The sequence below is a fragment of the Synchiropus splendidus genome, chromosome 15, assembly GCF_027744825.2.
Source record: "Synchiropus splendidus isolate RoL2022-P1 chromosome 15, RoL_Sspl_1.0, whole genome shotgun sequence".
Classification (NCBI taxonomy): Eukaryota; Metazoa; Chordata; class Actinopteri; order Syngnathiformes; family Callionymidae; genus Synchiropus; species Synchiropus splendidus.
Window position 1 is genome coordinate 11568504 of NC_071348.1, and position 22849 is coordinate 11591352.

The 22849-nt window shown below is 43.2% G+C and overlaps 1 protein-coding gene across 4 annotated transcripts in view; it reads left to right on the top strand.

Moving 5' to 3' along the window:
- The window catches only part of runx2b (RUNX family transcription factor 2b), a 51930-nt gene extending 38650 nt beyond the window's left edge, over nucleotides 1–13280 (top strand). For 2 of the 4 annotated variants that reach the window (XM_053843691.1, XM_053843693.1), the window contains 2 exons: nucleotides 2276–2443; nucleotides 9538–13280. In XM_053843691.1, coding sequence (XP_053699666.1) covers nucleotides 2276–2443; nucleotides 9538–10016 — 647 coding nt within the window. In that variant the 3' untranslated portion in view covers nucleotides 10017–13280. Of the gene's footprint in view, nucleotides 1–2275; nucleotides 2444–4232; nucleotides 4395–9537 lie in introns of all 4 variants that reach the window. The other 2 variants (XM_053843690.1, XM_053843692.1) reach the window with 2 other exon arrangements.
- The last annotated feature ends 9569 nt before the right edge of the window (nucleotides 13281–22849 follow it).

The following is a 22849-nucleotide window of genomic DNA, read 5'->3' on the forward strand; positions in this document are numbered from 1 at the left end:
GAAGAAGTTCCCAAAGTGGTCCATGTGACCGGGCCCGAATTATAAGTCAAGCATTTCAGGGACGCATCAGAATGGTCCTGAAACAAGAGTGATAAAGTTCAGTGTGTTTAGACAGTGAATATATGTACATGAAGCTGAAAAGTTGATTCTTTAATTTCCACCTACCGACCATTTAAATAAGCTCCAGATCTGTCTAAAACACTGGTGTCAAACTTAAGGCCAGGGCCCAAAATGGCCCAAAAAGTCATGGTATGCGGCCCAAACTTCCAATAACTTCCACTATTTATTTATTCATTTTTTTCTAATGAAATGATCTTGATGAAAAGCTTGTGGAGTGTTGTTTATCCGAAGGTAGTGTTTGGTAAAGGAGGACAAACACAAAGGTAAATATGTTGGCTTTATCCTCCAACAACTAAAAGATAAAACGCTACTGCATTTCCTGCTGAAGGAGTGTCTGTTGTGGGTGGTTTGGTAAATATGAAATTTAGTTCAGCCCATGACTTGAGTGGAAGAATTTGGCGTGATTGAGTTGACACCCTGCACTAGAACAAACAAAGGAGCCTCGATAGCGTCATTGCGAAAGTCAGCCTCTGGAAATGAGCTTAGCTTCTCGGATTAGCATGTTAACATGACAAAAATACTAGAAGTGGGTTTCAAACCTTCGTGTTGAGTCAGAGCAGCTTTCTACATTTGAAGGAAGGATATTTTGGTGTGTTTTTGTGAGGTCCAGATGATGGACTAAATGAGGATTACATGCGCTAACATTCATGACACAATACAAATATTTTGTTCCTCTCTAGTTGTAGCGAGACAGGATTGAGATTAGCCTTGCGCAAAACAGCGAATCAGTCCCAAGATGATGGTTAACTCCCTTATTCATCAGCTGACAACTGGAAATATTTGAAGTCGGAAAATAAACAGATATGACTTTTAACTGAAGTTAAATTCCTAATGTCTAAATCAGAACAAATCTGAGCAACTCATCCCACAGAGACTGCATCTGCTCTGATGAGTGAGCAGTAACTTCCAGAGAGGTTAGCAGGAGCCGGTCACTTCAACGTTACTCGCTGCAGATGCTAAAAGTAACAGAAACCAAGACGGACGTTGACAGTTGAAGCTTCAAAATCATTTTATTTTCTATCATTTTAGCAGCTTGTTTAGCTTCCAACCCTTGGAAACCCCTTTTGACCGACTCTAAAGTGATAGCCAATGTGTGTATTTTGGGGTGTGAAAACATTCGACCCAATTGAATTCCATTCGTGCAACCCCGAGGTCTATATAAATGCATCTGTTCTGGATCCAGTCGTGTTAAATCTCTGATCAGAATCAGATGTCCGAATGACAGATGAACGAAATGATTAATCATTTTCCGTCATGAGATCTCTCCCCGGCTTCCTCTTTGACATCCAGTTAGCACGCTTGTTTAGGTGTCAGCTCTTTGTTCCCGGCAGCAGCAGCAGCAGGCAGGTTGGGCAGGATTCTAAAAACGCTCACCGTTTTTCTCCGTGCCAGCTGGAGCCCCGCCAGTCACTGCAGGAGGTTCTGCTTCGCTCTGTTTGATTCCTGCTTTACACGGGAACTGTTGCGCGGGCAGACAGACTCACTGACACTGTGTCAGTAGTTAAAACAGTCCTCTTTCCTCCCGAGACGCTTCTCCACGCTGTAGACAACATCTTGGCACTTTTGTACCCCTAAAGGGGCTTTCAGAGTTGGCGGATTGGAGTGGACAGCTTGTGTTTTTGCCAATTTTGAGAAGGCAGGATTGTGTGTCACGACTTGGGAAGTGATGAAAACGGGAAAAAAAAGGGATCAAAAATAGAGGGTGTATCCGCAAAGGAATGCAGGAAGGGAGCTGACATTATATATCTGGCATAGGCTACGGTTCCTGTGGGGATAATGAGATGGTGGCGTGAGAGCTTGTGTTTACCTGGGGAAGAAGCCTCAGGTCAAACCTAAACATGCATGCAACCTTTCACTCTTGCCTCCCAGTTGAACCGTGCGCTCTCACATGCTGTGGGACATCACTGCCAGCCACAGTGTCAGGACGCAGCACACATTTTCCGAAACGCTCTTGACATTTTCTGTGTTTATGTCAGCAGACGATGTTTACTGCGAAGGCTTTGGCAGATTCTGCGATATCACAAGCCGTTGGCCGAGAGCTAAAATGTTATCTGTGTGACAGCGTGATTGCCTTCCATGGTTGCAGATATTGGTAGAGATGAAACATGGCCGTGCGGCTACTTCTCCACACTAATGACCAACCGTATTTGGACAGGGCATCGGCAGAAACTTGAGGACCCGCCTAAGACCGGCCTCTTCTCAGACCGCCTCAGCGAATTGGAGAGGATGAGGGTGCGGGTGACTGTTCCAACTCAAGGTCCACGACCGACTCTCAACACGGCAGCCAACTCCTTCAATCCACAGGGACAAACACAGATCACAGGTTAGGAGACTCTGAATTGAGCCCCAAATTCATGAGTGGTGAGGGGAGGGTTGTACCAAATATGAAGCTAGTGTGATGACCCACATGACCCCCAGATTTTTGGCCCAAACTCTTGGTCGCTTGAACCACGGTCATGTTGCTTTAAAATGAATGGCAATGAGGTACAAACAATGGTTTGGATGGATGGCCTTTGGTGAGGCAGATACATGCATCATTCCAACATACATCCACACTTCTTCATCGAAAACTCAATCTTTCACACACAAAGCAAATAGATATGTGCCCTCGAACCAGGAAACCACACAATATTATCATTTTTATCGCACATTTATTTGCATTTAAAGCATTAAATTTGGCATTAAATTAATTTCTTGATTATATTATATTATATTATTATTTGACTACATGAAAAATGAACCAATGGTTCACAGAGAAATCCAATGAAAACATACAAATTCCAGCCTCTTTCTTTTCTTATTTGCCGTTAATATGAGACTAGAAGAAAACTACTGAAGCATCTTCAAATAATCTCAATAAATTGAATCAATTTCCACTGAACTGATTTAAAAAGAAAATGTTGCAGTAAATGTGCCTTCTGAATTCCAACATCCGCTGTAGTATAAGTCACCAAAATGGACTATTAAAGAGTTTAACAGCCTGTGCCTTACCTCTCAGCCAAGTTTCATTAGAATGGATTAGTGTGGGTCCCTGCTGAGAAATAAATAGAAACGTAGAGAGTAAACTCCCCGCTGAACCCGATTCTGTGTTGCAATGCTGTTAAAAACACGTCACACTCCTCACTGTCTTTGACCGGAAGACGCTGGTGTTGGAGTTCACCCAGTTTAGGACCAGATTGGTTGATTTTCATTGCTGCCAGTTACGTCAGAGGAGGTAACACCATCTCTCACGAACTTGGAAGCTGTTACACGATCACCTCAGCACAGCAACACCCCGAGTCAGGAAGAGCTTCACAGCATGTCCAGTGCTAGTAGCTCATCGCTGATCATTATATTCCCATTTCTGCTCTTCAGTTTCTCTTCTTCCTCTCTGTTCTTTACTCCTGCAATTTCTAAGCCTTGAAATTATCCTTAGAAATGTTTTAATCTCGGGCAAGTTTGTCATCATGATTAAAATATGAGCAAATATTTCTTTGTATAAAAGACAGTTTGAAGCTACAGCAACAACAACCATGGTTCCAGACTTTTCATTCAGCTGCTTTCCAACTGGCCTGCGACCCCAGTTTTCCCTTAAATTTAAAGCCTCCACTGTAGCATGGGATGGTGTGTAGTCCCATCTATCGCCTCTGGGGTGAAGTTGTTTTGCTTCAGCTGCCGTTACACATTTGCAAACTCAGCCGCGAATCATTTACCAATGAAAATATTTCCATCCAAGTCATCAACAAAGTGCTTAAACAAAGAAAGCTGGCATTTCACGTGATTCTTGCCATGCTCGTGCAGCAGCCGACAGATGTGTTCAGGAGTGCGTGGCAGTTGCTTGTCTGCCGGTGTGTTTACTCGCTGGGTGTGTGCCAGCGTGACTCTGTGCCTCAGCTGCTGCGAGCACAATGTTTTATAAGACAAACAGGAAGATCTTCCGTTCAGAGGTAAACGCTATCATTACGAAGGAAGTTGCATAATGTGTAGTGGACTGATGTTGCAATGCAGCTGTTTTCAATGTTTGATCAGAATTTCGAACCTTTCTAGTTGAAGAGTCACTTTTAATTTTGCTTCTCTGACTTCTTTTTCTGCTTCCTCACCCCCTCTTTTTTTTCTTGCTTTCTACCCATTAGACCCGCGCCAGCCCCAGTCCTCTCCTCCCTGGTCATATGAACAGACGTACCCGTCCTACCTGAGTCCCATGGCGTCCCCCTCAGTCCACTCCACCACTCCCCTCTCCTCCAACCGTGGCACAGGCCTGCCCGCCATCAGTGACGTTCCTAGACGCTTGCCAGGTAGATCCACTGTTTTGCCACTTATCTGGGCCGAATTTGTCCTTTGGTTTGGCTGTGGGAGTGGTACACATTACTACACAGTCAGTGAAGTCTGTGATAGATGACTGGTCAAACTCAAGGCCTGGGGGCCAAAGTGTTCTTGTTTAACCCCCCTGACAGGCTGTTTTGTTGCAACCTAATGTTAACAATTAATCTCGAAAGCATTCAAAATGATAAGGCAGTTGGAGTCACAGAGAAACCAGTGAGTTGCTATAAGCTGGATGCGAATGACTTTCTTGCTTTGAGGCTGCAGGGCAAACCGATTTTCCACTGTGCAGTTGATCTTCAGCTGTTATTTGCTGTTCAAGAAAGCGGGAAAAAAGATGAATTAAATCCGTTTAAAATTGACTGTTAAAGTTTTATATTATTCATCAACAAAGATAGAGTGAAAAATTTAGAACTCACTTAAATATGAGTTATTTAAGTGAGAGTATTTCTAGCCCAAGTGGAATGGTCTATTTAAACCTAAATATATATATATATTATTTATTATTTTTATGTTATTATTAAACGTAATCGAAATCATTTTAGGATGGCTTTTGTTGCGGTCCAGTTTGGGATAACATGTTTGATTTTAAATTCCCCTGAAGTCCCCTGAAAGCCTTCAACCTTTATCTTTAACCTGTGAATCAAATCCGTTTTTCAAGGTTTCAACTTCACACAGAGCGGCAATTTGCTTCTCCTTATGCTGCTCACCGAGCGCATGATAACTCTGAGAGATAACTACGATTCGTTCCTTTTTTTTCCTGGTGTTTAGCCTTTGATCCCAAGGAAACGTGTAATAACAGGCCCTGGGATAATAACAGGGTCGTGACCAACAAATAAAGCGTCTTTATAGTGAATCGGCACTCTCTCAAGGCATTCTGGGTAATAGTGTTAGCCTGTCAGCATCTGTGTTTTGGTCGTGTTGTGTAAGCGCTTTAAAGACCCCTGCTTGCCGCTCGCCAGACAACTTCTCTCTCCGCTACACCTGTTTGACTCACAGCTATGACTGTTTTCCTTTGTTGACCTCACTCTCTCTCTCTCTCTTTCGTGCCCTCTGACGGTGTGTCTGCGTGTGCATGCGCCCCAAGCAGAAGTCAGTGACGAAGCACGGTGGTGGTGTGACTCTGCATCAGAAAAGGGTTTAAGATCCGACCAGCTGCCTTGTCAACGCCGATTATCCTGCTCCTCCACTTTTGGCTTTCATCTTGCGAGGGCTTTGTTCTGGAGTGACGCACGCGTGTGTGTGTGTGTACGTGCCCGGGCATGGCACACTCACCAGCACATTTAAAAAAAAAAAAAAAACAACAATCGCCCCATTCTGGTCCGCTACTTGCACACCTCCAGCAACCATTGCTTTCTAAGTGACTGTGATCTGTGGAGATCATGTTGACACCGCTGCAGTCTGCACTGTAACACGATCCGGCTACAGAACATACCGACAATCACAGGCACCACCTGATATGTAGTCCACCACTGCTCACATTAATAGACGTGACATTAATACTTTCTATAATAACCGCCACTTTGTAGCTGAATGACAAGCTCTGATAAACAGATTATGTTTAGCTCAACAACTAGGGATTGTATTGGTGTTTTTTCAGGTCACAGTATTTTAAAGTGTAACACTCAAACCAAAGCTCAAAAAAAAGCACACACATCTATGCTGTTTAGTTAGCAGTTTTTGGTGAATATTTTTCAAAAAGGGAATGATGATATAAAGCAGCTAAGGCAAGTCCCGTGAAGAGCAACGTCAAGGGTGTCAACAGAAGCTACAAATCGCCTAAAAGTTTGCAGTTCCTCTTATGGCATGGGTCTCAATCCACACACTCTCTCTGTCCACACACAGTGTAGAGACTTTTTTATGCCCCCTTTCCATATGAAATTGTACCCATCCATTTCAACCAATGTTACCGTCACTGATCACATACTTCCCTGAGTTCTTTATGTTGGTATTGCAGTTCAGCAATATGTCCACCAGGGGCAGCAGCCCAGCGTTAAAAGTTTATGAAAAAAAACTCCAACACCAACATGGCAACTGTGGAAAAAGTAAAAAAAAGAAAAAAAGTATTGATAATGTACCTCTTGCACAAAAGATCAAACAGAGGCAGCATCGTAGGAGGCGATGGTCAATGAGGCTGTTAAATAGATCGCAACTGGAGGACGGAGAATTTCCGCCATTGTTATGTCTTCTTCATGTCTGAATAAAACACCTATCGAGGTGTGGAGAGCGAGCACCTCCCCTGTGACACTCTACCACGGTCCAGTGCGGAGACAGGAAAGGTTTTACACCTCAATATGAAGAAATAACAGTCAGTAAATGTAACGGGACACGTCTGCATACAGAGGCTGCGTTATAAACAATAACAAAGCGCGTCGTGGGTCAGCTGATCGGTCGGCGCACGTTATGTTTTTTCGTTCGAGTTCTGGATTTTCTTTCGAAATCCGAAGCAAAAAAATCTCGAAATTTTTGTTTGAACTCCGATTTGTTCGAATTCTGGGACGTTCAAAAACCGAGGTTCCACTGTATGATATAGTGAACTAAACTTAAAAGTCTTACAAATAGAAAGTGTGTTGAAAATATGTTGATGGCATAACAGACACAGTAACAAGGTACAGTAGTTTGTATGTATGTTTTCGACCAAGATCCATCTAGAATTGCCTCCAAAAATGCTAAAAATAGATGCTGAAAGTGTTCAGATTTATATCTCATAGGAGGAAAGATGGACTCAAATAAGTTTGGTCAATAGTTACCGTATGTGACAGAATATTTTTTTAAATGATGACATCTGATTTAAACAAATTTAAATTTAAGTTTGAGCGAATCAGGCTTACACATTTCAAAATAACTGAAGCCATTCCTCTGGGCACTCTGGTTTCCTCCCACAGTCCAAATACATTCTGAGATGAATAGATGCCTGAATGAAACAGAATTAGAATATTCCCTGAAAGGGCAACAGTAAGTCTGATGCCATGTGTTGACTACGAATGTTGCCAGTTAAAGTTACCTGTGGCAGATGGGACACAAAGACGGGTCTGTGACTGTCAACACGTGCACTTCAAAGGCCCGGAGTTCCGCACTTATTCAGCACAGTTCAAGTGTGAAACCAATGTGACTCAGAATTGGCGCCTTGGTGCCTCAGTGCGGAAGTGAAACTCTGGAGATGAGAGATGCTCCCACATATTTAGACAGTCCTCCGCTCTGGTTTCATTTAAGTCAATAAAGTTCGATCTGGCTCATCATCACAGGAGCCGCTGTGTGTTCTCAAAAGAAGTCCAAATGTTAAAAGCAGCAGTTCATTGAGCAGCGCCGCTCATGTCTGAGATCACACTGCGTCTCTTCACAGACGATCACCTACGACGTCGATTAGGATCAGAGCGAACTTGTGGAAAAGAGGAAGTTTAAAGGCCGTAATTGGCAGCATATGCTATCTGAAGCGCGCGACAAAGCAGGCTCCCCCCTTCATGTTCCTCTTCCCTGCCACCCCCATGTCCTCTAGCAGCAGACATGGTGACACAGAAGACGCCTAGTGATTTATGATAAGAACGCCATGGCTGGACCAAACCGCTGAGAGGAGACAAGAGAGGAGGGAGCAGGAGACAGAGAGGACGTCCTATTCTTCTCAAACTCGGCACCCAGCGCTCAGCTCGCCGCAGCCAGTTAGTGGTTTTCGGGTATTTTTTAAGGGATGAAGCACAGAGACGAGCGAAGGGTGAGATGGTGCTTCTCAGCCCTCTCTCTCCCGCGCGCGCTCACGCACACACACGTACACACACAGGCTGGAGCCGATGGGAGGCGAGGAGAGGAGCCACATCAGAGCTCAGCCCTGCCTCATTATGGATCTCATGGAAACTGTTTCTGCTCAAAGTGTTTCCACATGTGCAGCTCCTGATTCATCCTGACTCCTTTTTTATGTGCATACAGTATTCACACACACACACTGCTAGCGCACACACAATTGCATGCATAAACAGTTATACAGATACACATAAACATGTGCCGGCGCAACATAAATATGCAGAGGCGTAAACATATTAAGGCCCGTGTAAGCGTGGGTCGCCGCTGATGTGTTTGTCAGTTTTTGTCAAAACGCAGACGCTGACGTGAAAAACACAAGCGCGGGTGATGGATAAAACAATATTTTTGCTGATCTGAGCCCACAAATCCATATTTTCCAAATGAGCCCGATGTATACGTGAGATCAAATGTTTGATTACAAGGGTTTCAGACAACTACTGTATCCACTCTGAGGGCGGTGGTTCCAGGGAGATGCGGGTCGACCACAGCTGGTGTGGGATGGTGATTCTTTCAGTGGGGAACCTGACAAATCACCCGTACAAACCTGTGTCACTTGGCTCCTCGGGTTCTGGGATCTGTTGTCCAAAAACTTATACTGTAGTTAAGGGATATCACTATTCATCCATCCTCCATCCATCCGTCCATCCATTCTTCCATCCATACATCCATCCTCCATCCATCTGTCCAGCCATCCATTCTTCCATTCATCCGTCCTCCATCCATCCATCCATCTATTCTCCATCCATCCATCTATTCCCCATCCACCCATCCATCTATCCATCCATCTATTCCCCATCCACCCATCCATCCATCCATCCATTAATCCATCTATCCTGGGTCTGCCCTTGGGCCTCCTTCCTCCTTTCCTCCTGCCTCACCAGGGAGCCCTCCAGTCCCAGCCACACCAACTGGCTCCTCTCAGAGCAGAGACAACACACTCTCTCCTGCATCTCAGAGCTCTTCGCTCTTTCTCAAAGGGAGTGTCCAGCAACCAGGCGACCAACCATACTTTTCAACCACCTGCTTCTGTGCTGGTATTCCATAAACCACTCCAATCTCATGGCCAAACGTGAGAGTAGGATCGACCGGTCAATTGAGAGCTTTGCCTTGTGGCCCAGCCATTTTCAGTCACGAAGAAATCTTCAAGACTGTCGTCTATCCCTTGATTTTCACTGCGTACAATTGCGCAAACCAAAGGATTTGTTGACTAGCTCAGTTTGCACGACTGCATTCAAAAGACTGAGTCCAAGATAAGTCAATGTAACAATGTTATATATTGAGGTGATCTGCCAGGGGATTCATTTTCTCTATTTGTGTCTTCAGGGTCCACCGACTTGAGTCCATTCCCCGGTCAGTTTGAGCGTCAGTTTCCAGCCCTTTCCTCCCTGACGGAGAGCCGCTTCACCAGCCCAAGGATGCACTACCCGGCCACCTTCACGTACACCCCACCGGTGACTTCTGCCATGTCGCTGGGCAGCGCACACTACCACACCTACCTTCCCCCTCCTTACCCAGGCTCCACCCAGAGCCAAAGTGGACCCTTTCAAACCAGCAGCACTCCGTATCTCTACTACGGCGCCTCGTCCGGCTCCTACCAATTCTCCATGGTCCCAGGAGGAGATCGCTCGCCCTCTAGGATGATCCCGCCTTGCACTAGTGCCTCCACTGGCACCACCCTGGTCAACCCAAACCTGCCCAGCCAGACGGAAGGAGGAGTGGACGGAGACGGGAGCCACAGTAACTCCCCGACTGTCCTCAACCCCGGAGGACGAATGGATGAAGCTGTCTGGAGGCCATATTGAAGAAAAACCACGGCTCAGATGTCATGGTCTAAAAGCACAATTTTTCTTCGAGCGATCGATGGAACTGTTTTTACCTTTTGCTCGGAAATGTAAAAAATAGACTGGTATGAACTCGCCCTCCTGGAATGTGTTTTGACCAAGACGCTACAAAGGGATTCATTCTCAGAGCAATAATGCGAAAGACAGATTATTTTGGTTGCAAGTGGATCAGACACTATTTCAGTTTTAATATAATCCACAAGCTAAGGGATGCTTCGACAATATTTGTTACAGACTGCCTCTTTTGTATAGAATTTGTATCACAACAAGGCTTTTTTTGCAGAGCATGTTTTTTTCTACTACGACAATATCAAGATGCAAATCAAGCACTGAGTAGCAAGCGCAGAGGCATCGGTGTGGACCGAATAATTTGCTTTAAACCGTCTAATTTAACTTGTATATTATGGGTGAAACGTTGATGTACATTGAGGCGTTTTCTTAGTTTTTAACTTATAAAGCCATAAATTATGTATTGTATTTGATTCAAAGAAGTGTAATCTGAATATTTTTGATGCAGCTTTTAAGTTAAAAGTGAACTGAATGAGGTAATTTAAAGAGTGAGAGAGGTGTACTTTTTGTTTTTGTTGGTACTACCCAAAGATTTAAATGTCATTTCCAAAGAGTATTGCGACATGTTTCTTCTGGTGTAACTTTCAGTTCAACTGCTCTGCACATTAAACGGCCGACATCCTTGCGAGGCGTTGACATGCATTTGGCTCCGAATGAAACCTTAGGTATTTATTGAGCAATAACTCGAATTGTGCCTCTTGGCAAAGTACCACGAACGAGAGCGTTCGTTCAATGGGGGAATAATAATTATCCATCGGAGGAATGATGCTGGATTTCTCCGGTCTGACATGCACATGTGTATTTTTTTGTTTTTACAAATGTTAAATGTACACATGAGAGAGGCTGGTGGGTAGCTGTGAGCGCCCTCTTTAGGTTGAGATTAGACTATAAAGCATCTCAGGATATGAATAATCCTTTGTTTACTCTGCAGACTTTCTTGTTTGATCATCACCTGAGCTGTCTGATTCCAGTCTTGGCATGTCAAGTTCTAAGAGTTACATCCACACTACTACTTTTGTTTTAGCTCTAAATGGCACTCTGGTATGTTGGTGAGGAACTGCCTGAAAGCTTCCAGCTAATTCAGAAAGACGCCTTCTCCTGCGACATAAGAAAAATGGTCTCTCTTTGAAGGGTGCTTCGGATTGGGACAACTTTGTCATCATTCGTGTATGATATTAGAGAGTGTTCACAGGTGTCTCCAACGTGGAGCATTTGAGCTACCGTTGGCTCCAGAGGCTCTCATGATTAGCTCGCCCACAATGATAATATCAATGCCCCAGTTTGGCACGTTGCCTTGTAAAACTGGTTTCACTTTCTGTCTTGCCATAACAGCAGTTGTGTGCCCCCTCCAGGAATAAAAGAGCGGGTGTTTGATCTGTGGCACGTCGCCTATACTCCAACACGTTCTAGCCGACAGTCATTCCAAAAACAAAAACCGCACTTGGTAAAAGATGGTAAAATGGTAAAAGAACATCCTTACTTTTGTAATATTAACTCGAGAGTTAACTCGAGATTATTGGCAAATGACTCACACATTTACATGAATGTAGCTTAAAGGAAGTGGGGCCAACATTTGTGTACTACAGCAACCCAACAGATACTGTCAAGAGCATTCTTTAGAAAAACCTCAGAGACGTGAGCGGGTTCACAAACATGCTAAAGCATGACAAACTCTTGTGTTGACACACTCTTCCTTGAAGCTACATTTAGAACTGATCCAAAATGTGTGAGTAATTTGCCATTTTGTGCGAGTTAACTGAGATTAAATGAGATTAAAAGCATGTTCTTTTATACTATATCAGCCTTCTTTGGCAAAAGTAGCTCACAGAAATGAAATGTTGGAGACACCTGGTATATCAGGATAGATCAAACCGAAGTTTGTAAGTGCAAGATTAGCTAGATAACAGCTAAAATATATTTAGTAAAACTGCAAAACAGTGCTAAGATAATGCTATTTAAATGTGAAATATAGCTACATAGGTGAAATCCTGATATGATGGAGCAACTTTGCCTGTTGTGCATGTGGCATTCGAGTTCAAACAGTAGTGTTTGGATGAAGTTGCAGTAGTGTGGATGTAGGTCTTTCACTCTTTTGTTATTCCTGGAGATTCAAATGCAAATATCTGCCTGACATTCCTGTATTTATTTCTTGTTATTTTATCTTCTGTCGACATGTTAAAAGCAAGATTAATAGCATTCCCTGTTCACGTCAAACCCTGACACAAATCTCCGAAAAAAAAATCCCGAGGAGCTTGATATTACAAATTTAAAACGACTGGCTGGAGGTGATTGGATGCAGCTGCTGGCGGCGAAACGTGCACCCAAAAAACAGAATGGGAGATTTGGTGTATTTTTGTTTGATAAAGCACTTATTTTTTGGAGGGGAGGGGGTGATTTCCAGCAGCACTTGCAGCTGGCTGCCAGCAGGGCGAGCGATTCGGTCAGGGCACCACGTGAACACGCACGCACTCCCAATGAAAAACACTTGACTAAACACACCGCTTTGGTTGAAGCTGCTGGTACGTGTTTGCAGAGGCATTTTCTCCAACAATCTGATATTCTGCGCATGTAGGTAATATAATAACCCAATTTTAAAAAGTTGAGAAAAACACAGTCCTGGCCAAGAATCAGACTTTTCCTTGAAGCTTTGCACGCGGCGCCTGTTTCCACGCCTCTGCAGACTCGCTTAATAGAATTGAACATGTCACCGGTTTATTTAACCACAAAAGTTGCATGTGTCAGTCTTTTTCTCGCCTTTGATGAAATATTAACACAAATCTAAACAGAACGAGATGTTGGGATCCTATAAAACTATTTAAATACTGTTTACTTGTCACCGCAGCACTGACGTCCCATCCTGTCTTGTGTTTTTGATTTGAACATCTGCTCCTGTTTCTGTCAAAAGTCGAGTACAAACTTGTATTATTTAATGATCAATGTGTATGATATCTAGGAAACGTACTTTTACCGTGCTCTTTTATAAAGTTTACATGTTATGTCTATTGTTGTGTTTCTCATCTCACTCGTCAGGACTTCTCTGGGTCTGCAGTAGACTTTTGCTGGTACATTTCATGAAGCTGTTTTCCTTGTCTTTTGTGGAACCTGACAACAGTGAGTGAAATTGGCATTGTGATTAAGCAATATGTTTATTTTGAGAATAAAACAGGATTTTTGTTACTTTTTTTTTTGGTATCCAGCTCCTTCATCTGAAGCTGCAGCGGGTGATCTGTAGTCCAAGCTGTGCATCCTTCAAAAGAACAATGTATTTCTTCTGTTCTAAAGGCTCTAAAGACTTGAGCAGTAGCATCTGAACACCATGTGAATATTGTTGAACTAAAATGAAGAAATAATTTAAATTAGAATTAGAATTAAAAAAGAAAACTGAAAAGTTTTTATTTTTATATCAAAAAGAAGGATAACAGCTTCAGCTACCACTTATATCCCATAATATTTGATATAAAATTTGTTCAATTGTACATCCTCTGGACTGGCACTTATCTGTTATTATTTTATTATTATTTATCTATCTATTTATTTTTGGACATTTCGTTTTGTTTTTGGAAACTGGAGGCCTCAGACCGAAATTTCGTTGCCATCATATAGTAATATGTTTTGTGCAATGACAATAAAGAAAGTCTAAGTCTAAGTCTAAAAATATGCATCAGGTAAATATAACTTTTTTCATGATAAAAAAATAAAATTCATGAGAATCTCAGACATGTTCAGTGAAATGGATAATATACATAAAATATAAAATATATAATAGTATTGTAAAAATCTGAATACAAAAATGTATTATAATATGTTTTAATAAAAGTAAAAATTGTTGTGAAGGGGAATAAAATGAGGCCCCTTTTACGGTATTAGAAGTACTTCAAAAATGTTTAAATTATGTTTTTTTTTTCCTTAAACAAAAAAGCTCAGAGCTCATACTCATCCAACTTATATTTTATTTTCTATTTTTTCTATGTTTGTAGTACTTTAAAAAAGGTGGGAAGATGTAAAATAAATCTTTTTTTTTTCAAACTAAGATTAAAAGGCAGGTGGTTTTTTTGAAAATAAGTTTTTAAACTGTTAAACAAAAGCAATGATAAAACATACACAAAAGTATAATCTGCACTGTAGTAGAGTATGAGCAATAAATCCTGAGTAAATGTAAAAATAAGTTTAATATAAAAAAAAATCTAAGATAAGAGGCCCGCAAAGGTGCATTTTTCTAGTGAAGAAATGTATTTCTTTTACTTGAAAGACATTTTAATTCAGCACACTCTCAGCGGGTGTTTCATGTGGACCCTTCAGCACTGGCGTCTCCAGTCTCTCTGTCTTTGCCCCAACGTTGTCTTTGGATGCAGCACCGAGGTGGCGTGGGGCCTCCGGCGCTCACTGCTACTATTGCCGCCTCTGCTGCTGCCGTGGCTTCATTTCAAAAATACACTGGGAAACCAGAGGGCTGGAGACAGGAACCCCGGCTCCAAGAACCAGGCAGGCTGTTTTACATTATTCCAAGACAAAACAGAGCCAATGGAAGCGCACACATGTACACATGTTGTTTCACCCGAGGTTCAGATTGGAAACATTCTCGGGGCTTCCCTGAATATAGATTGCAACAGGGCGGGTGGAAGCTGCCGCAGGTTTCAGATTCACATTCTCAGCATTCTCAGCCATGTCTCCCAATTATAATAATGAAGTCCGGAGGAGCAGCGGGACCCAGACACCCGGAGACATTAGCATAATGTCCTGACTGCAGAGGAGACACAGAGGCTCGCGCAAGCTTTGACTGGTGAACGTGATCCCAGTGTTGATGTTGATTTTTATTGCAGACTGCGACCCTGATAGTCTGTAATGGTGCAATCAACGCTGGGGAGGAGAGAAGAAACCACTCGCTTTGTGCTGACCAAGCATTTCCACGCAGCTGACAGCCCGACACAAACTGTTTACTTGACCTGTAGAAACACTGGGAGACAGGAGGTGGTCCTCTGGCAGGCTTCCAGCGGGAGGAAAAACATCTTGATTTCTCTTTAGCACCTGAGAGCATCGCGACTCCTGCCTCCGCCGGCCCTGCAGGCCATGTGACTCGGGATTGGTTTTTGTTCGACTGGTGCTGTTGAACATGATTAAAATCTGGTTCAGGATTTTCCCCTGTGACTGAGCCCAATTCTCGAGCATCATTCTCACCAGTCCAGTCGAGTGAAGCCTTCTCGTTCTAGTTCTATCTATCTGTCTGTCTGTCTGTCTGTCTGTCTGTCTATCTATCTGTCTATCTGTCCGTCTGTCTGTCTGTCTGTCTGTCCGTCTATCTATCTATCTGTCCGTCTGTCCGTCTATCTATCTATCTATCTATCTGTCTATCTACCTGTCTGTCTCTCTGTCTGTCTCTCTCTCTATCTATCTGTCTATCTATCTATCTATCTATTTATCTATCTATCTATCTATCTATCTATCTATCTATCTACTTGTCTGTCTCTCTGTCTGTCTATCTATCTATCTATCTATCTATCTATCTATCTATCTATCTGTCTGTCTGTCTATCTATCTATCTATCTATCTATCATCTATCCATCCATCTATCTATATATCTATCTATCTATCTCTGTCTATCTATCTATCTATCTATCTATCTATCTAACTATCTATCTATCTATCTATCTATCTATCTATCTATCTGTCTATCTATCTATCTATCTATCTGTCTGTCTGTCTATCTATCTATCTATCTATCTATCTATCATCTATCCATCCACACGCGACACGCGATAGACAGCAGTTGAGCTGGTGAAACCTTCAAAATCTTCCTTAAAGTTGTTGTATCTATATTATCAAGTGTATTTTGCGTAACTCGAAAGGCATTATTTAGCGGAGGCATACGCTGTCTCTGTACCTTTCACATTATATTTAAATATAAGACAATTATGGACAGATCATATCTCCCAAAATAGAGAAAATGTAGCTGAGACTTTTAAATTACTAGAAGCAGCGCTATTAATTAATAATGAATAATAAAAGAAGCATGCGGGTAGTCGCCAGTTCCCAGCCACCAAAGCGACTTCACCACGCATCAAGTTGTGTTTAAAAACGTCTGCTGAGATGGGTCGAAAGGTTTGCCAGATCAGAATGGCAGTACAAGCCGACTTTGGGTCAGATCCTTCAGAGGCGGTACCAGCTTCATAAGTCGCTGCTACGATCAGCGTCTCTTCCAGTTCACCTCTTTGAATTTTTCCTTCGGCTGTACGACAATTCTGTCATGCCTACAGCGGCTTTACATATGAATCCGTGAACGTATCTTAACAGTTGTACTCATGAGGCCCACGTGACACTGTAAAAGTGCTGCATGTTTGTGGCTCCCGAGCCTCTTTGCCCATCATCCAAAAAGAAGAAATTGAAAGCGTGACTTGGGGCACAATTCAAATTTTCACTGTAACATCTTTGTGACATCTCTTAACCTCAAACTTAAACGATGGCAGTCAGCCACTCGTCTGTCTCGGCGCTGGATTATCGACGGAACATCGTGTTCACCGTCAAGCGCGCTGAATTGGTTCCAATTAGATCCTAATGAAGCCCTCTCCTGTACTTCTGTTCCAACAATAATTATGTGCTTTGGCGTATTCCAGTGCCTTGCTTTTATCTTGCCAGTGGGACCTGGGTGAGGGGCCCACCCATGCTGTACCAGCGCTCCATGTGGTCCAACTTGTCCTTATTAAATTAGAGCGCTCCTAATATTACAACACCGCACATTCCCCCAAAAACTCCATAAATAAATGCCAGATATGAAAATGTCTTCTGGAGAGGGGTCGTAAAAAGATAACTTCGTCTTTTGACCCGGTGGCGGGCAGACTGGATCCAGAACCTCGCAGACACTGCGAAACACTCCGACATCCTGCACCAAAATCCATTCATCATTAGATTAAAGCGTGCTGGAGTCTTTGGAAACATTCTGAGGAGAACAGGGTTCACTTATGGAACTTCCAATGCCTTCATGTAACGAGAACTGCCAGCTCATATTATGCAACGTGATACCCACCTTAAAAAAAAAAAAAAAAAAAAGACTTTAAAAATGCAAGTGTCAGGACCATGGACAGCGACCAAACACACAAACAAAAGGCCCCTTTGTCCATAACCTCATGTCAGTGTTTTGAATTATACGCTGTCTCGGCTGTCAAAAGTCGGAAAACTGCTGCAGCATAATTGAGTGTACAGAAAATAAGACAAGGGGCTCGGTGCCAAATATTCATGTTAAACAGTTTTCCGAAGGTTTCGGCCAGGCAATTAAATTTAACATTCAGGCAAGGGACCCATCTTTAGGGCAAATCATGCGTGAAGGAGCCGAGTGTGTTTCTGCTGCCCGACGGAGGGCCGTGAAAACTTTATCAGGTCAGTGTTAATTGAGAACTAATGGACTGGTAATTCTTACACCCCCCCCTGGTGATCGTGTTTTTTGGGAAAATCTACCTTGGTGGTTTTGAGGAAACGCGGTGAAAGGTTGCCCGCCGTCCCGTCTGCTTTTGCTTCATCCTCCTGGCCTCGAAGGGCTGAAGTCAGAGGCAGGTTTGGTGAGTGGAAAATAAAATGCAGTGCGTTTCCCCCGCCGTGATTTACAACTGCGGATGATAAAGTGAGCGTCCGCCGCTGAGGATCCAGACACGTCCGACATGTGGATGTGAGTGCGGTCGCCGCAGTGAGTGTGGTCGCCACACTGCGGTTATACCCTTTGGAAGGCAGCTCTAAGGGGAAAGTTCTGGCTGAGGAGCGTGTATCAGTACCTGACATCATCATCTCACATAATTAGTGCAGTGTCCACATCCTTCTCCAGTAGCCACGGGTTATTTCATGTGGTTGACGACTGGAACCCAGAAGCAAACCAGAAGAGACTAAATATCTCCAAGCTGAGCTGTCTGCAGACATGGATGTTCAACATGGCCTCCTCTTCAAATATTGTTATTGTTATCTTTAAGCAGAATGTGCCTTGAATTACTGAGGCAGGAGCTGCGATCACCTGGCTCTGAGTACTGGAGGCGGCCCGTCACAACCACCGCAAGGTTCTGTCTGTGATCTAAGACAGAGATCCCAGCGTGCCAAGAAGTTTCTCTGCTGAGACCATCAGTCTCACACCGAAACCGCAGGCGTGCGCCAGGCAGATCAATAATCCCCATCATGCCTCACCACAAGTCAGTCAAGCCTCCCAGCGCAGGCGAGACGGGGAGGGAACGGGGGGACACACTGGGAATCTGATATGATCCATGATGCTTTTTGTCTTCAAGATGAGGTCTTCCACTGCTTTCAACGTGATCCTGAGCCATGACATGCTTCTTCCATGTCAGTCGCGCTCTGATGAGCGACTTCCTTCGGAGGCTGCAGAGGACTCGCTGTCACCTTTAAGACAGATGCTCCTTGTCAAACCTCCTGATGGATCTCACTGGCAAATGAGGGGAAAAAAGCCATACAGGTTAGGGTTGAAGACGCGGGGCGGGACCCAAGTGCCGTGATGAAAGAGTCTCAGGAGGCTGGAGCAGGTCAAATCCAACAATTGAATAAATAGTACAAAAATATAACACCACCTGCTCATCTTTGGAAAGCGAAGAAGACGTTTTTAAAACAGTTTTGCAAGAGGATTGTGTGTTTGTACGAATCATTGAGCTATATTTTCAATATTCTTACTTCCATTTGAAGGAGCAAACATTTTAACTTCAACAAGAAATGTGCAATTTCTAGCGCAGCATATAGGCAAACTACCTGCAACTTGTGCTACAGGTTAGCTAAAAAGTGTAGCAGCAAATGACTAGTAGCATCACAAGTACCAGTTAAAAGAGTAACGGAACACATAGCATGTAACGCATTCAGTGTTAGTTAGCTTCCGCTTGTGGTTGCTAATTTGCAAGTACAATCCAGAGTTTTGCTTGATCCACTGGTTAACAGGTGTTAACCAGTACACTATATTATCTACATACAAACCTAGCTTGCTGGATTCTGGACCTTTCGCTCCAGTGCGTGTTCCCACCGTTGTTTAGTTTCTCTTCCAGAGCAGGTTTTAAACACATTTTGAATATGTGAAACTAGTAGCGAGTCAAGCAGTGCCTCCGACACACACTCAGATAATAGCAAGTGACGTCGCAATACAAACTGAATTTATGCGGAATCCAACTCTAATGACAAGTGGAGCGCTCCAGTGGGCTCATATTTGTATTATCAAAGCTGTGCATGTACAGTAGGTTGTCTAGTAGTGATGGGTTGAGGAGGTTTCATGAAACAGTGTCCTGATTTTCCGAGGTCACCAGATGTCACGGTAAAATGCTTGAACTTGAAGAACTAATTCAATGAAACCTTGCATCATTTCTAAACCGAGAGCGCCATCTGGTGGCCTCTGAGCAACAGGACACTGTTTCATCAACCCTGCAGTACTGTTTCATGACACCTCACCTACCCATCACAAGTGTGTAGCATTTATTTCCAATCCAGGGACTCGCTGTCTCACTTCCTGCCAGGACAGGAAATGGCAGTGACCAGTGAGAAGCATTTGTCACATCAACTCGAAACCCTTCCTGAATCCACCACCCTATTTCTCTCACACATTCTGAAAGCAGACACTTCAAAGAAGTGGAAAAACTCAACCCAAGAAAATGAAGTTATGCTTCTAACTATCGTGAGACTGTCTCTCCTCAATAGGCCTGAAACATTGGAAACAAACTATTGGTGTCATGTGTGATGACTCAGATTTGCTCCCATTTGAATTGAGACACTGGCTCGACAACCTTGACATTTTCCGCAGCTGCAAAGGGACACCCATTGTAAAAACATTATTATTGTTGGCTTGGTTTCTTTGGATTTACAAATCTCTAAAAAGCACTGAAATAATCAACTTTAATGTGTCTGCACATGTCCAGGGTTGGTCCTTTAGTTTGAAATGGTGAACGGATGAGAGTAACTTTTAAGAAAGAAGAGAAAATGGACACCAAAGGGGGCTCTTTTCTCAAGCAGGGAATATGGGCTGGTGCTCGACCACCACTAGGGGTCTCACTCTAGTCTCACTGCCCATGCGACCCCAAGATTTGTCTTCAGAACTGACACAAACTTAAAGAAGAATGAACACAAAACACAAAAAAATTCTGATCACAGTACAATTTATTGGTATTTGTATTCATGTTCTTCTTCATAAGTATCACAGCAACAAAGAAACGTGAACATTTCCATTGGGGGCTTTGTTATGGGAACTTAGCAGTGGGAACCACGAGGGGTAAGAATCAACAAGTTTCTCAACAGGAAATCCAATCTGTGAGTTTTGCCCTTCAATGTAAGATGATTATCTTGGCGTGACAGAAGTGTAAAAAAATGAAGTTACACCCTCGATAATTTGGTCGTGTCTTCTGGAGAGAGAGGTCATCAGGTTCTATGTTTGTCCTTGGAGTGCAGATCATCCCCCTCATGTCTGGAACGTCGAAAACAGAGGAGTGTAAAGTTAGAGATCACAACTGCATCACTGGGATTTACACTTTATTTAGCAAGTGCTGCTTTAAAGTACGATCGCTTTGACTCACAAACTCAACCGACTGTGGGTTTGGCTCATACCCGTGCGTCACTTTGCATCTTTTGGCTCGTATTTTCCAGAGGACATTAGGGTGTACATGGCAATATTTCCCAGGTCCACCACTTAATGGGATCACACGTCTGGTTCTGGTGGGTCCTCACTTGTCAAATTCAACAGTTTGTTTTAATCAGCGGTCTCAAAGCGGGAGTCAAATTTTCGCGATTTATGCTCCAGCTAGCGGGGTTTAGGGAAGCGGCCCTGTATGGGGCGGTGGCGGCCAAGGCCAGCAGCCGCTGCATCCACTGGGACCGTAACAGCAGATTAATGTAGCGTGCCAGGCTCCGCCGGCAGACGTGTTTGACGTTAATGCTCCTCTGTATATTATCCAGCGCGCAGAACTGTTGGATGTGAGCGATGGGATCCAAGGACAGGGATGTTTAGGTACTAATTACCAAACAGCAAGGGCACAAGTCTCGCTCCATATTTCCTTACTCCTGTGGAAACACGAGGCAGGCTCCATTTATTTTCTCTGACTGTTGTTTCTGGCAACGCCGCGTCTCGGTAAACACCGCGCGCCCACCATTGTAAATCCGACAGGCGCAGATCTTTAAAGTGAGACTCCTCTGAGGAAAAATGGAGACAGATCGGATGGCGGCGCTCGGGTTTTCCGTCTTAATGAGAGAGTGGAGGAGAGGAATGGTGTTTGATCCCTGGCATGGAAGCCTCTATTTAAGCCTGTCAGCGGTCATCACTCTCTCGCTCTCTTCCACGCTGCACTCTCTCCTGCCTCGCTCGCTCGCTCTCTCGTCATTATGGAGAGACGCGCTCTAAACCGCTGGATTTGATCACGTCGACCAGAGCTGGGCATCCCGCCCTTCCTCTGTCCCTGTTTGGCCTCTGTGGGGTCAATATGAAACTAGAAACCAAACATAAACACACATTCATGTGCTTTTTTGGCTTATTGAAGTTTTCCGCTGAAATAAAATGTGAACATGAAGCGCCGTAATTTCTTCCTCTGCTGAAAATACCTCAATTCTTTGGATTAAATTCATCTTTTGGACTCTTGTTTTAACCTTTTGACATCATATTTAACTCTTGCATTTCCTTTTCTTTATCATTTTGAATAAACAATGTACACATTTTTCCAATATATGTCTTTTTTTAGTGTCGAAGGTTTTCTGTCATGTTATATTCCATTGTTTTTAATAAGTTTGTTCACCCTTACTATTCCAGTAAATGCATTCATTTTTCCTGGTAATGAATTATTTATAGCTTTAATAATTTATTCATCCTAAATTACAACCTCTTATCCATGTTTTCCAATTGAAATTTTTTCAACACAATAATAATAAATGATGAAACGGTCACAAGGCCAATGAGGGCGCAGGCATTTAGCTGGAGGTTGGAGGTGTGGACACGCTGGAGGGCAAGGTTTAGCCATAAATGATAAGCCGGCCGTTCCACAAGGCAACTCCATGGCTCTAGCTACTAGACGTACAACAGTTGAACTGTTGTATCTTCAGGTGATTCCAGGTGTGGGCGTACGGTTGGACGGGTCACTGAGTCAAGAGGTGAAATAAGTTCATTCAGATTGCACATTGTTATGAATGGTATTTGTTGTATATTGTTTTATTATTAAGTGGCCAAAAGTTAAAAAAAAAAAAAAAGAAAAGATTTCTTGCCATATTACAGTCTTTTGTGGATGGTGGGTTTTCGAGGTTCCACTTCCTGCAAAATTAAAATAAAATAATAAATTATTTACTTTATTTTATTTTATTTTTAAGGTGTCTTATAGCAGCCACTGAAGTGCTGGCAAAACTATGACCAACGTGTAAACGCAGCAGCTGTTTTTAACTATGAATATAAATTCCAATTATCACTCCCATTTCTCCTTTTTTTTAAAATCAGATTCTTCACCTCCTATTGGCTCAAACTGTGTGGACCCTTTTCAAAGCCTCATCCCATCAGGACACCAAGTATCGGCAGCCATTGAACTGGAGGAGAAAATGCAGAGGCAGATCGCTTCTAAAATATTATTTTATTTGCAGAGCTTTTCTCCCAGCAAACCCCAGTCATCATGCTCCGATTTCACATCGCGGGTTTTTTGTCCAAACCACACAATAGTCGTTCGGCTCTTGGAGGAAGTCTCGCTATAGTTGCAGCCTGAAAACCTGCCAAAGACGACGATAAGCTCCAAGACAAATCTCCA